This window comes from Poecile atricapillus, chromosome 10 (assembly GCF_030490865.1).
Source record: "Poecile atricapillus isolate bPoeAtr1 chromosome 10, bPoeAtr1.hap1, whole genome shotgun sequence".
Classification (NCBI taxonomy): domain Eukaryota; kingdom Metazoa; phylum Chordata; class Aves; order Passeriformes; family Paridae; genus Poecile; species Poecile atricapillus.
In genome coordinates this window covers 4641271-4655723 of record NC_081258.1, presented here as the reverse complement: position 1 = coordinate 4655723, position 14453 = coordinate 4641271, and the positions used below count along the sequence as shown (strand labels likewise).

The window sequence follows — 14453 nt, the reverse complement described above, 5'->3', positions numbered from 1 at the left end:
TAGCTTGGATGGGGGCCATGTCTTTATCACAGATTATAAATATGCAGACATAAATTATTTTTATAGTAGGCTTTGTGATCAGAAACCATCTTTTCTTCTCTTGCATACATTTCTCTTTTTTTCTGTAGAATACTACATAAATCCCATTTACATAAGGAATGACAGCATTCAATTTTCCTTCCTCCTTCTCTCACACCGCTTTGTTTTGGTTTGCTTTTCTTATTCTCATTTTATTTAATTAAGTCATTTGCTCACCTAGAGCTTGGCTGAAATATCTTCTGAAAGCAGATCCATATTATATTTGTGCTGCTGTATGAAAGTAACTCAATGTATAAAAGCTGTGGTTTAGCAAAAGAACTGAAATGAAGGCTCGAAAATTCACGTATCATTTTTGGCACAAGCTTGTTCTTAGTTCACAATGAAGATATGAAAATCTGTTGGAGGAGAGTCGATTTCAAAGCTGAAGCCTGAGGTATGACCATGCAGACAGCACATCACACTTGGATTTGACAATGTCTCGGTGTAACTCTCTGTGCTGTGAGTGAGAGATGGTTCTGGCTCCTCACATTATTCCTCCTCTTTTTAGCTCAATAAGAAAGAGGGGTGTTTTTGAAACTTTGTGATAGGATGCTGCTTATTCCACAAAGTGCCTTGGCACTCCTTCAATTACCTTGCTTTGACAGATGTAGACAAATCACTGAAAAGCACATTATCCTCAACCTAACACTAAAATGCATTAGAATTTCCTCTGCATTTCACGGCCAGGTTTTGATGCCTTTGCTTCTGCTGAATTCTTCTATTGCCCTAAAATGGATTCTCTTGGTTTGGTGGCTTTGCTTCCCTTTGGCTGCAGTGACAGCTGAAGATGAGCTGCACTCGGTGTGTGTCATGGGGAGTGTCAATATCTGCCTCTGCAAGGATGTTCACTTGCAAACACAGGGGCAAACTATGCAGAAAATATTCTAATATATTAATCCATGAGGAAATGGATTCACACTAATCTGACAAAAAGAATAAATATAAGTAAAATATATTAAGAAGATTACGTTTTCCTCCTTTCTCTTTTCTGCTTTCACACAGTTAATTTCCCTTTTCACCATCTTTTTCCACAGCTTTCTCTGTTTTTCCCTTTCATCATCCATGCAAATCCTGTGGCTAATTGGTTAAGTCCACTCTACAGCCAAACCATCAATTCCCAGACATAGCATCTTTCATTTCAATGTTTTTGCCTGATTACAGTTTCACTTAGAGGAAAACAAATAAGTATGTATCAATGCCCTGCAAGTGTAGGAAAACAACAAACAGATAATTAAACATCAACAAAATATCAATAGGATTAGAGCGTCATGCTGGAGCAAATCTTGATAAATCCTTCTCAATAACAATACTCTAACTGCAGTGTCAGAAGGGAAATATAAATTTAGCCCATTAAAGTGTTGCTGGACAAAGACACATTAATACAGCTGTTAGTCATTTCCTTACTACTGAGGGACTCAACTATTGTGCTGCAGATGAAAGCTTCGGCCAAGAAAAGATTTGCAAATATGCAAATGAATGCTAACAACATAATAAATACCTTATTATTCATCAGCAACTCAACAGCCTCCTGGCAGGGCCAGAGCTGGGAGCTGCTCACACATACGTACCCACAACAGACATTTCTGGCACCGTGGCGTGGTAGGGGCCCTCCACAAACTCAGGAGCGTTGTCATTGATGTCCTGAACCTTAATGATGAATTCTGAGGGGGGCTCCAGGGGCTGGTTGGTGTCCCTGTCCACGGCCTGGGCAGTGAGGGTGTACTCTGCCTTCTCCTCCCGGTCCAGCCTCTTCATGGCGTGGATGTCTCCAGTCTTGTCATTGATCACGAAGATGGTTCCAGCTCCATCTCCTGACAGAATATACTTGATTTTGCTGCTGCCAGGGTCCAGGTCAGTGTGCAGCTAAAAGGGGATAAAAGAAACAATAAAGGCATTTTAGAGACAAAAAAAAAAAAAATGTACACACAGAGTTTTGGTGGTGTTTTCTTTGCTTTGGTCTAACTATACATTTTGTCAGCTGCTCCTTTGTGCTTCAATGCCAGCACCAGTGATCCATAGCTCAGCTTGAATACACATGGAGAGCAAACATTTGTATGCATACTAATCAAAAATGGATGCAATCATAGGCATAATTAGACTTTCTATTTAAAAAGCAGCTGTTATATATATTTTAAATCCCCATTCTAAAATGTAAATGCCTTCAGAACCATTATCAGCCCAAATGAACAAGTACAAAATGTCCTTAACCTATTAGATCAAAGGGTGAGGGAAGGGTTAACCATAACATACGTTTTAATCTAACTTCTTATTTTTAGTTATTACTTTCAGCTTATTTCCAGGTGACCAGAAATGATTGAACACTGGCATCTATGGAATCTTGTCACAGACAGCAGTCACAGAAATTAAGGAGTCTATCACAACTCAGATCTTTGCAGAACTTAAAAGGTTCTAAGATCTTTATTCTAAAAGTATGTGCCCTGGTAGAAGAACCTTTGCACACATCTTGCCATCCTCCTCAAATCCCTGCCAGAAAAAAAAAAAAAAAATTGAATTAAATTTGTATTTGGCTTTTCAAAAAGCAAGAGAGGATTAAAATAAACTGAAGCAGTATGAGAAACATGTTCTTTCTTTTGAATTTTTTTATTCATTAAAAACCTGAGGATAAAAGACTTCCACTGATTTTTTGGTAGGCTCAGAACCAAATACTGGATATCAGATTATCTCCAATAATTTTTAAGTTGTGAGAGTGTGAGTGTGAATTGGTTGGATCATATGTATCACTGTCAACACATTCAGAAATAGAGGATAATAACTTGAATACACAGTAATAGGGGTTTAAATTCTGTTTACTGTTAGGTCTAACACACTCAATATGATCAATAAGAAGCGAATAACATCATTAAAAATGTAACTTGCATTTATTATTATTTATCTCTGCCTCACAAAAGACAGTCTGAAGGAAATAAGTACAACTTGCTTAGGTTGCAGCATGAGTTACAAGCAGTACTAAAGACTTTTTCCTGTTTGCTCATTTTGTGCACACAGCTCAACAGAAGGTGTTGCTGGTTTCGCATTTTACTCTCAATTGATAGCAGGGGTTGCCAGGGCCAGGCAGCAGCATTGTTTAATATAAGAGCTTGCATAAGGATATTAAAATAGGTGTGGAAAAAAGCTTTGAAACACCAGCTGTGGCCAAACCACAGGGAGATTCTCATGTCACAAGAGGCTCTGCGGGTCCTTCTGTCCAGAATTGGTCACAAACAGCTCTATCTAAACTCCTCTGTTTGGGAATTCAGCTGTCCAAGAGCTTGGAAAACTCAAAGCTCTGTTAGCTGCAGTGAGCACAGTGGACAGCAGCAGCCAGGGCTGATTTCCCCCTTGATCTGGTTTGTTACAGACACAAAATCCTGGCCACCAGTGCATTCCCTGCCCTGCAATAATGGCAGAACTCCCACCAACCACATGAGGTGTAAACTCATCCTCTCTGTTGTGCTGGGCAGCATTTTATTACAGCAGCATTGTTTTAACAACTTTTCCAAAGCGCTTTAGCTGTGAATATGTATGACTCAATCCAGTTCACTCTTCCTACCCAGCCCACAGGAATGCACACAGAGATGTCAAGCGACAGCTGAGTCCCTTTTCCAAAAGTTCAGTCTGGTTTTCTTTTTGCACCTGCCATCAGCTCCTGCCTGAGAACAATCAGATTCATTTTCTGAGCCACTGCCCTCCCCTCCTGGCTCATGTCACAGTTTGGTCTGCTCACAAAGTTAACACAACTCCTTTTGCCTTTAAGATTATTATCCTTATGACCCTTATTTTCAGGGCCCCAGAGCCTGTAAAGATCAATCCAGCATTTGTGTTTTAAACAGATTGTTTATAATTTAAGCATCTGTTTGCTCCCTGAATAAAATCTATATGGCATTACCATTGCATATGAAGGTTTTGGCAGGATTTTCAGAGCTGAGTTAGAGTGATGTAATATCACAGCATTGTCTGGACACCCACAGCTCAGCAGAGGAACTGGGAACATCTCAGCTCACCCAGCCACACAACGAAATGCTGTAATCTGAACTTTTAGGAATAAACCAGATATCCCACACAGTCATTTGAGAAGGCTCAAACATTCTCGAATTTGCTATTTGCTAATAAGTAAGAGAGGCTGTCTATGTGATCTCAGGCTTTACCCATAATATCCAACAGCAGTCATGGTTCATAAATCAGTTCTGGTAGATATTAATACAGAGCTATAAAACCTTTGCAGTTCTAGTGAGATACCAGCAGCTAAAATGATAAAAATATCTATGATTACCATTAATCGTTTCCTCTAATAAATTAAATTCCATTGTATCAAAAGCAAGAATTGCTATTTGCTATTCAAATATTGCTATTTGAAACATTATAAAGCGAAGGGCTAAACATTAAACAATGTACAAGAGATAGGAGCATTTTATAATGTTAAATTAATAATATATATAATGTTAAATTAATTATATCATATATATAATGCTAAATTAATTTCAATTAATAATCTTAATTGAAATTAAGTATGATTAGTGGAAGATCAGATTTTTACCTAAAGATTTGTAGTGGCAATTTTTTTTTTAAGTTCTTTAATAAAAAATCAAGACATAAAGGTGGGATTTACTACAATCTATGGAGAACATCCAAACTGACTTAAAAAATTAAAATAATTTTTCTAGGTTTTGAAGTCCTTACACTTTAATATCAATATATTATAACAAATGACCAATGGACGAGCCGCTTCTTCAAAATCATTTTCTTGCTTAGATTTAAGATTAAGTCATCATTATCTCCTACAAAGTTATATCACAGACTGAAGTCTTAAGTCAGATAGCACAGCACTTTTCCCAAGTAATATTTCCTCTCTTCTACCAGACATGAATGATAATTTACTGCAAGAGTCAAGCTTCAGCAAGCTGTGTTCGTGTGAAGGGTGAAGATCATTAAACACATAATTATATAGGATCTAGGTGAATGATAGAAGGGCATAATGAATATGAGAAATGAATAGTGCTTTCTGCTCAAAAAGCCTCACAAATGTAAATATGAAACTGCTTTCCACATCTGCAGCTTTATTTGCTACACCTATGCTTGAAAGCTGACCTTTTTCAGAGCAACATCCAGATGCAACAAGAATTTCTGTTTAAAACAGAAAATGTCTATATCTGCCCCAATGTCCCACTGCTAGAGAATGTAAGTAAGCCAGAGAGCACCCCAAAACAAACAAACACATTTACTGGAGAACTTCATCATGTTCAGAGAGAGACAAAATCACTTCCATTATGTGAGATTCACTTCATTAAACTTCAAAGGAAGTGAAATCTTCTTCCTCCATCATTGCCCTGCCCATGGGACTATAAATCCAAACACTTTCCTCTCTTAAAGCAGCAGATGCAAGTCCATCACCCAATTCATGCCTGGATTTATGGAGACAGGAGTGACTTTGAACCACCTCAGAGTTTTAATGGTGATGCAGATGTCCTGTATTAATACCTTACTAATAGCTGTAGCCTCAGCACAGATCTTTTTCCTAAAAAAATTAACTTAATTCCAAATGAACCCTCAGACTAGAGCAATTTCTAGTCTTTATTAATTCCTTTGCTGTTCTGTCTGATAATACAGATGGTAATCAATGAAGCCAGGACTGACATGAACAGCACACACAGGGTGTTGCCACAAAATTAACATTATTTTCACTAATGACCAATGCACTTCTAAAAGCATCACCAACAGACTATTCAAGGGTATAAAACACATTTATAGTCTTTCATGTATATATATTGCAAACATGTATAATTAAAATCCATGCCAGAGAAACTGCAAAGATGAAATTTATTCTAAGAGCCTCTATATTCTGCAGATGCAATAGTGCTATTCTGCAGTAAAACACAACTCCAAGAGTGTGGGACTGTTATTAAATTTTCCTATTCCATAACTCTTTGTTCAGCATATTTTAAACAAGGTTTTCTTAGCAAGTACTTGGCTCCAAACTGCATTTGCAGCCAGGGATTTAATGTATGGACAAAGGCTGGGAGCGAGGCTGGTGAAGCTCCTTTGCAATTCTGAGCAGATTTACGAGTCTCCTCTGCAGATGGGAACTGTCTCACCTGCTCACACTCAGCTACCTGGCAAACCCATGGCAGTCAAAACAACAGGTTGCTCAGCACGAAGATTTCTCTGTGTTCACCATCAGGAAAGTGCATCATGCACTTGGGGCTGGGCCATGCCCAGATGAGCAGAAAGCTGTTGATTTTCCTCTGCAGGAGGATTGGGCACTTCCAACCCTCTCTGGTGCTTGGTGCTGCTGCACAACTTGAGCCCATAACAGATCATCAGTGGGAGGATCTGTAATCCTAATTTCCTTGTATCAGTAAAAAAAGCATAAATATAGAGATAATTCACGTGGGGAAGGGTGAGGGACTCTACTCATTATGAAAATGCTCCTGGACATTTTTAATTAAGGCAAGAGAAGGCGGTATTATGTAGTCAAGTTTTTATTTGAGTTTGTTAGAAAGTAATTAATTCATCCTCATGTAATTACAAGGGAATTACCCTGTACTTGTTTCAAGGGAAAAGGAATCATCTGCCCTTAAAACTTCATTTTAAAATTTGCATCATCTTTCCCTGTCCTGACTCTGGAATCTTCTTTTAAGGGTGCCTCACTGATTTTCACCTGATGTTTCACAGACACAAACACAACACACTAGCACTGTCCTAATGCTTTGGCTTCTTCTTCTATTTTTTACCTTTGCCTTGCAATAAAACTCCTCATTTATGAGGCAGACCCCATTTAATGGACTTTGAGATGGAATTTTCAGCTTTTTATGACTCTTTTCTGAAACTGCTGGGTTCTAAGAAGCTCTCACTCATTCTGTGAAAGTATGGAGGGGTTTTAGTGACTTTTACAGCCATTTGATATATATATATCAAAAACTGTATGCTGGGCTTGAAATGCTTTCAAAATCTGTAATGCACTTTATTCTTCAGGTGATTCTGTACGTGGCTTTGCAGAGGTGTTTTCTTCCTAAAAACATGAGCCTCTTTAGGAGTTACAGAAGGTTGTTTTACGTATTGTTGATGTGCCCTGACACATCACGGACAATGAACGTGTTTATTGTTGACCCACGGTTTGGAGTCGTTCCTAATTAAACTATTATAAATAGATTTGATTCACTCGCACACAACACAGAATTAATAAAGTGAATTTCATTTCAATTTAATAGAATCTTTCATTTTCTCCACGGATAGGTTGATCCCATCTTTAGTAATGGGAATTATAAGTGCACAATGGGATAGAGGAGAATCAAATATTCTGCATTATTATTCAGGGTAATGATAAATTGGGGCACAGAGTTGATGCTCTTGACACAATGTCAGTCCTTGGAACACTTTCAGAAGGGAAACAGACATGTCCGTGGATGACAAAGGTTCCATTTAAGATCCAAGAATCATGTAAGTTGAAGCCTCTGGAGTAACTGTCAAAAAACATTACTGCTCACACTTCTCAGCTGCAGTTTCATAACCAGATTCAAAGGGAATTAAAGCAGTAATATCCCTAACAATTTCATTTAAGAGTGTAATCTCTGCTTTTGTCTGCCTCAGTTTCCTACCATGTCATTTGAGTATCTTTGATTCCAGATGGCTTCTTTTATGTTTCTGTTTATTCTTTGCTACTGCTTTTTTATTCTATTTGATTTGCTAATTTTGTCTCTGTTTATATTCATGCTGCAACTGTGCACAAATGACTTTTCATTGCTTACCTTTTGGTATCATCCCACAGTACACTGGAGTGAACTGCTGTGTAAAAACTGCAGACAAGCCTGGCTTTTAACACTCAGGTTATTTTAATCCACCAATTATGACCAAATGATGTAAGGAAAGAGCTCAGGAAACCTGCCTGAATCTTGATCCAAGTCCTTGCTGGTCACAGTGACATTGGTCCTTTCTGTACCATTTATTGCCTTCCTCACCAGGCTGAATCAACAATCTTTAATATCCAATTTTGTTTAATGTCATGGGAGAAAAAAAAAATATAACTCTGCTTGTTTTTACAGGTGGGAGGAACAGAGGAAGAGATAAACCCACATTCAGTCTCACAAAGATTCACACAAGGAAAAAACATCCAGACCGTGGGACTACTCAGGCCGTTCTTAGACAGCTTCATGCATTTATCTCGTTAGTCTCTATATGAATTTGTAATTAGAATTTTTATGTATTTCTGGTGTTGTTTCACTGTTGTGCCAGGGGAACATCCTAGGCAGGAGGAAACCACATCCCCAGATGCAAGAGCTCCCCAACCCCACCGGTTGTGATGGTAACAAGGACAAGGCGCTTTGCTCCCACCCAGACCCCGCTCTCAGGCTGATTTTTCCTGCACGCATTGCTTACATACCTTGCTGTTTCTGAGTCCTTATGTTAAGCCAGATGATTGCTTAAGCTTTCTGTTTTCCTAGCTCTGGCCTTGGCCCTTTCCATTTGGGAATACCATCTGTCTTCCCTTCTGTCCTGAGAACGCCGCCGCCGCACCTGCCCCGTGTCCCACCGCAGCTTGGCCTGACGCTCCAGTCCCCGCTCTCCACGGCTCTTAACGCCCAAGTGTCCCGTGTCAAGTGGCCTCAGATGGCTGGCACCTTTTTGTAGCTGGCTCTCTGCCCAGCTGGGAGTTCATGAGACTATTTCTGAACCCAGACTGCTGTTCCTTTCCCCTGTTCCAGCACACACCGCTCCTGCAAGCAGCTCTGGATTTTTTTAACCCAACTGTTCCTGACACTCGGAGCATGCGATGAAGTTGTGTCACGCTGCTGAAGAGGAATCCTTTCCCATCTCATTTACTTCCCTATTATTTCATCTGCAGTGAACAGTGCCTCACCACAGGAGATCTGAGAGCCGGGCATAGAGAGCCTCAAAAATTGCATGCGGCTTTAGTCTTGTAAAACATATTCCCTCTTTTGTGTCTTTATGGGGGAAAAAAAAGTATCTGTCATCTCCCACTGTTTGGGGTCAAGCTCTTACATTAACAATTCCAGTGCTTCAGGCATTATAATTAACAGTGCCTCCTCCTGCACTTGTCACTCTCTTCCCAACTCAGTGAAAGAGCAGCAAAGCCATTTACTCCCTCCTCCAGCTTGTCAGTCTTGGACACAAACTCTGCTGCAGTTCTTGCTACATGTAAGGTTCGTGAAGCCTCCAGGAATGACTTCAGAGGGCTCTTCCCTTTGGGCTGTCAGTTTTATTGCCATCAAAGGCTAACTTGACAATCCATCCTCAATACATAGAAAATATGGAGATGGCTCTACCAAAACATAAGCTATAGGAATTCCCATTCCACAGACTAGCCAGAAGCTCAGCAGTTCCTATATCCCAAATCCTACTCTGTTTTTCATTTCTTCATCATCATCATCATCTTCTTCACCATGTTCTGAGCTTTTCTGCCGTGTTGTTTGAGCTGTACTTTTCTTTTCCTCCTTAAAAGCTCATTAGAACTCGCCAGGCTCCATTCTCAGCCCCAGAGTTCACTGCAGTTGAGCACCAAGACCTCTTTGTGTTGTTGAAATGATTGCCTCAAGTGAATGTCAAAGCCATATTTTGGATTGCAGAAGAGGAATAAAAAAGTTAATCACTACGTAGGCACAGCAGTAATTTGAAGGCTGCTAACAAAATCTGCCAAACTACACAAGCCAAAGCTTAGATCAGCCAAGGCACAGAAAAGTACAGCAGGCCAGAGTGGTCAAAGGGGAGAAGATATGTCTATTTATTTAAGAATATTTAAGTTGTCATGATTTTAAAATCCTTCAAGGCCCTGCTTTCAGCTGCTTTTACCAGCCTGGCTTTTTCTCATGTTTTGCTCAAAATGATTGGAAGAGTCCCAGAGATAATATATTTAACCTGTCTTCCCTTTTAATAAAAGAAGTTCAAATCCATGCAGGATGCCTTCTGCTAATAATATTTAATAAAACCAGTCTGAAAGCAGCAAAATACCTTTTTTGGAAGGTAATTTTTCAAATTTAAGATTACTGCTTAACATCCTTCAGTGTCTGAACAAGGAAGTAAGTGCTGTCTAAAACCACATAATGTATAAAGCTGGCAGTGCAAATAGAAAGCTCTTCTCTAGCAATTGGCTGTCAAACACAGCTACAGTGCAGAAATATAAACATCAGCTCTGCAGCCAGCTCGAGCTAAAATTGAAAGCTGTTGAGAAGGTAATAGTGAAATAAAGAGAGCTGAAAAATTAAATTGTGGGTACTTACATATTGCTTCTCTTATAAACTATCTGCTTACAGGTGACAACGTGACTGATTTCTAGTGCACTTACACTAACCTGTGAACTGTTCACAGGGGTGCAGGAGCAGCTTCTTCTTACTTGAAATATCTTTCAAATTACTTAGAATGTGAAAATAACCACAACTAGGAAATGCTACAAAACAAACTCCTTATGAGATGTCAAACAAACCAGAACCAGTTCTTCAGAGCTGCTCTGTTTGCAATTACATAGCAACATCAGAGTGTCATACATCAGAATAAATAGATGTAACATGAGGATAATTTTATTATTTTTCCCTCTTTCCTTGCAGTTAGATGTTTATTAGGGATAACTCATGCAGAATTGTAAGTTATTTGGAGGAACCTGGTTGAAACTAGTTATTATCATTTCATGGAGTTTCACAAGGAGTTATTCGCCTCATCACTCCCGTGGTTTTCAAAGCTTCCTAATGTAATTTCCCATGCATTCCCACTAAGTCATGCATTCCTGTGAATTTCTTACAAACTCACTCGCAAAGGTTATGTCTCTCATAATGCGATCAATTTGCAACACCATTAAATTTGAAATATTCCTTAAACCACTAGAGAAAGATCATAGCTTCTGCCTTTGTTAATGCTTTTCTGGAAGAATTGAATGCGGAGAGGATGCATAAACCATTACACATCGACAGTATTAAATATGCAGAAATAAACCGCTGTGCCTGCTCCAGCAGGGTTTAATTCCTAGTGATGTATTACCTCTAATTCTCTAGCAACTTGTATCGAGCCCTGCAGTCCCCTGCCCGGGACTTTTGGAGACTCAAGTCTCAGGGACAATTATCACCATTTTTTGGCACATCAGATCACACCTAATTTGTTTCAAAGGAAGCAAAATTAGCAGTGCTGTAAGTGTCGGCACCATTCAGAGTATTTATGTCATTTGCTATAAGCACCTGAGCTACCTGTGATCCCAAACATCCAAAATTGGGGTCAGCATCCCATCAAAAAAGAAGCTCTGGCTCAGCATGGATACCATCAACTTGTATACAAATCAGTATCCCAGGAGCTGCAAGTGTGTAACATATGTCAATCTCAAACCAGCCAGAATCCATATAGACTTAGCAATGATTTAGTCTAGACCTTTATCCAAATTGTCTGAGCTCATGGAAAGACTCCTGTGGGAGGCTGCGGGAGACATCTGTACTAATTTAATGATGGCTGAATCACTGTCGGTTTGCTCTGCCCACACGAGCTGGGGAGAGCTCGTAGCACTCTGTGAGCTCGGAACAGCCAAAGCCCCATCTGGCCCTGTCCCCATTCAGCTGTTCCTGCCATTCCCCAGTGCTCCTCTCAGGAAGGACGGGTGAGCAGCTGTCCTGCTTCCCCTCTGCTGGGGTGGAAGGAGAGGATGCTCACTATGGAAAAGGCATCACAGAATCACAGGATGGGTTGGGTTTGGAGGAGCCTTGAAGCCCATCCATTCCACCCCAGCCATGGCAGGGACAGCTCCCAGTGTCCCAGGTGCTCCCAGCCCCAATGTCCAGCCTGGCCTTGGGCACTGCCAGGGATCCAGGGGCAGCCCCAGCTGCTCTGGGCACCCTGTGCCAGGGCCTGCCCACCCTGCCAGGGAACAATTCCTGCCCAAGATCCCATCCAGCCCTGCCCTCTGCCACTGGCAGCCATTCCCTGCCTCCTGGCAATTCCTGCAGCCCTTGGCAATTGTCTCTCTCCAGCTTTGCTGCAGCTCCTTCAGGCCCTGCAAGGCCACCCTGAGCTCAGCCCAAAGCTTCTCCTGTGCAGGTGAACAATGGCAGCTGTGGCAGCCTTTCCTCCCAGCAGAGCTGCTCCATCCCTCTGCTCATCCTGGAGCCTCCTCTGGGCTCTGTGCAGCAGCTGCAGCTCCTTGCTGTGCTGGGCCCAGGCTGGGGCAGCACTTGAGGTGTACAAGATAAATAATGATTTCTGAGGACCTGTCAAATACACAGGATGTGTATTCCCCCTCCTTCAAAGAGCTGATCATCAGGCTGCTCGCTGGAGAACATAAATTCCATAAAAGGAACAACAAAAGAGGGAAACAGCTGCATGAGGGAGGACTTTGAAGATCTCCAAGGACTCTGCTGAGGTTTCTCTAATAAAAAGTGTGCTCAGGATGAAAAGCCCACAAAAAAGCTACCTTTAAAAAGATGAGGAAGAGGTACAATATTGAGAAGTGGAGCTCTTAAATGATCCCAATCATACCCTGGATACAAGAATAAAACAAAATCCAAATATCTTATGAAGGTTCCTGCTATTCCTGCTGGAGCTCCTGAGGGAAATCTACTGAGAGCACCAAATGGCAGCCGGGCAGGGGACAACTGCAGTCAGTACTGAGCTGTAAATAATAGTTATTAATTACTTGTACTGCAATAACACCTAGAGGTCCTTGCTGTCACAAGGACTCTTACATCGTGTGCTACAGCCTTCCACAGCTTTGGAAGTTTTTCTTCTTCCTTTTTTCTAAACCAGAGTCAAGGAAGAATGAACCCAAAACACATAATTAAAAACAAACAAACAAACAACTTTCTAAGACATTGGCTAGTTTCTACAATTGTCACCTCAGGATTCAGTATGACTCAAACTCATGGCAAAAACAGAGCTGAATGCCTTCACAAATTTCTAGTCCTGAGATGATTTATTTTTTTAAATTTGAATGGTTTTAGAGCCTGATACAAACACCTCATTAGGAGTCTCTCTCAAATTTAAAGGAACAAAACTCTATGAGAAGCACAAAGACTTATAAGAATGATAAAGAAGCAAAAACACCCCCTCAAAAAAACCCCTGCACAACTAACATCTAGTTATTAATTCATATTATGATTCCACAATTTATAGCCCAATTAAAGTCAGAGTTTACCACTGGCCTACAAGTTTATTTTTTATATTTTTTCTGGTAACTAATAGAGGTGTAACTGACTTCCATACAAATGAGATAAATAATGAGATTAACAATTATCTTGTCTGGGAGATAATAAAGTGTTGAAAATAGCAAGACCCTGAAGTAAAATGTTTGAGATTATTCATCAAGTCAGTAAAGCTGCCTTTTCACATTTACTCAGGATATAGGAGATGGAATGTTTTGTTTGCCTATGGAGATGGGATTATTGGGTATGTAAATGGACATTGATGGCAAAGTTAACTGAAAAATAATCTGCTGCATGAAGTTCTTCAACAAAATACCAGCAGTGTCAATGCACTGTCAAGACAAGCTGGAACCATGACCAGTCAGAAATCACAATCACACCAGCATTAAACCAAATTCTTTTTCCACCAACACTAACAGTGCCAGGCTATTTAAATAGCTCACCAGTGATCTGTGGGTTGGTGTGTGTTTATCAGCTGGCCCAGAGCTCCCTGCCTCAGCTGTGCCAACTCCACTGCTCTCAGGAAAAGGCAGAAGGACAGGAGTGCTTGGAGCCATCATTTTCTCCAGTCTGGTGCATAACTGCTGCTGATTAAACTGCAGCAGTGCTGGCAAAGGGGCTGAGCAGGGAAACCCCCTGGGTCCTCCAGTCTCCTTTTCTTTCCTGAGTGTGTGATGAGGAAGTTTGGATGCAGTGCTACAACAAGCTCAAGCTTTATTTTCAAGACAAAATAATGGGGTTGAATGAAACTCTGCACTTCTAACCAGCACAAAACCCGAGAGAAAACACACAGCAATTCTGTGGGGCTGCAGCACTGACATTCCCAATAATAGGAGAGAAATCCTAAGAAAAGCAGAGTTCCTGGGCCAGTTATATATTCTGCTTCAGTTTCATATATTATTGATATACAGGTATAACAAACAGGTCCAGGTCTGTGAAAGAATTCTGGAAAATTCTTAGGTTTCAGGTGTTACACGAGCAGCCCCTTACAGATGGATCCCATTTGTGGAGACTGTAGTATCCATAAGGATGGATGGAAATCCCTTTTTGAAGATCCATGAATACCTGGGATTTCTTACAGCTGGAACTTTAAACCTTGCTTGCTGTTTGCCACTCTCTAATCAGTCCAATTCTAACAGTTTAGAGGAACATCACATTAATTCTAACCATTCTCTACATCTAAAAAGAATCTATATTTTTAAGACAAAATGAAAAACTGTAGTGAAATTGTGTTCCATGCAGTGTACTTACTCT

The 14453-nt window shown here is 40.4% G+C and overlaps 1 protein-coding gene across 2 annotated transcripts in view; it reads right to left on the bottom strand.

The window, feature by feature from the left end:
- Positions 1–14453, bottom strand: part of CDH8 (cadherin 8) — a 152300-nt gene that overhangs the window by 94403 nt on the left and 43444 nt on the right. Inside the window, exons 1-2 of one of the 2 annotated variants that reach the window (XM_058846239.1) lie at positions 8453–8606; positions 1647–1941 (exon numbers count right to left, since the gene is read on the bottom strand). In XM_058846239.1, coding sequence (XP_058702222.1) covers positions 1647–1833 — 187 coding nt within the window. In that variant the 5' untranslated portion in view covers positions 1834–1941; positions 8453–8606. Of the gene's footprint in view, positions 1–1646; positions 1942–8452; positions 8607–14453 lie in introns of those variants that run through there. The other variant, XM_058846238.1, reaches the window with a different exon arrangement.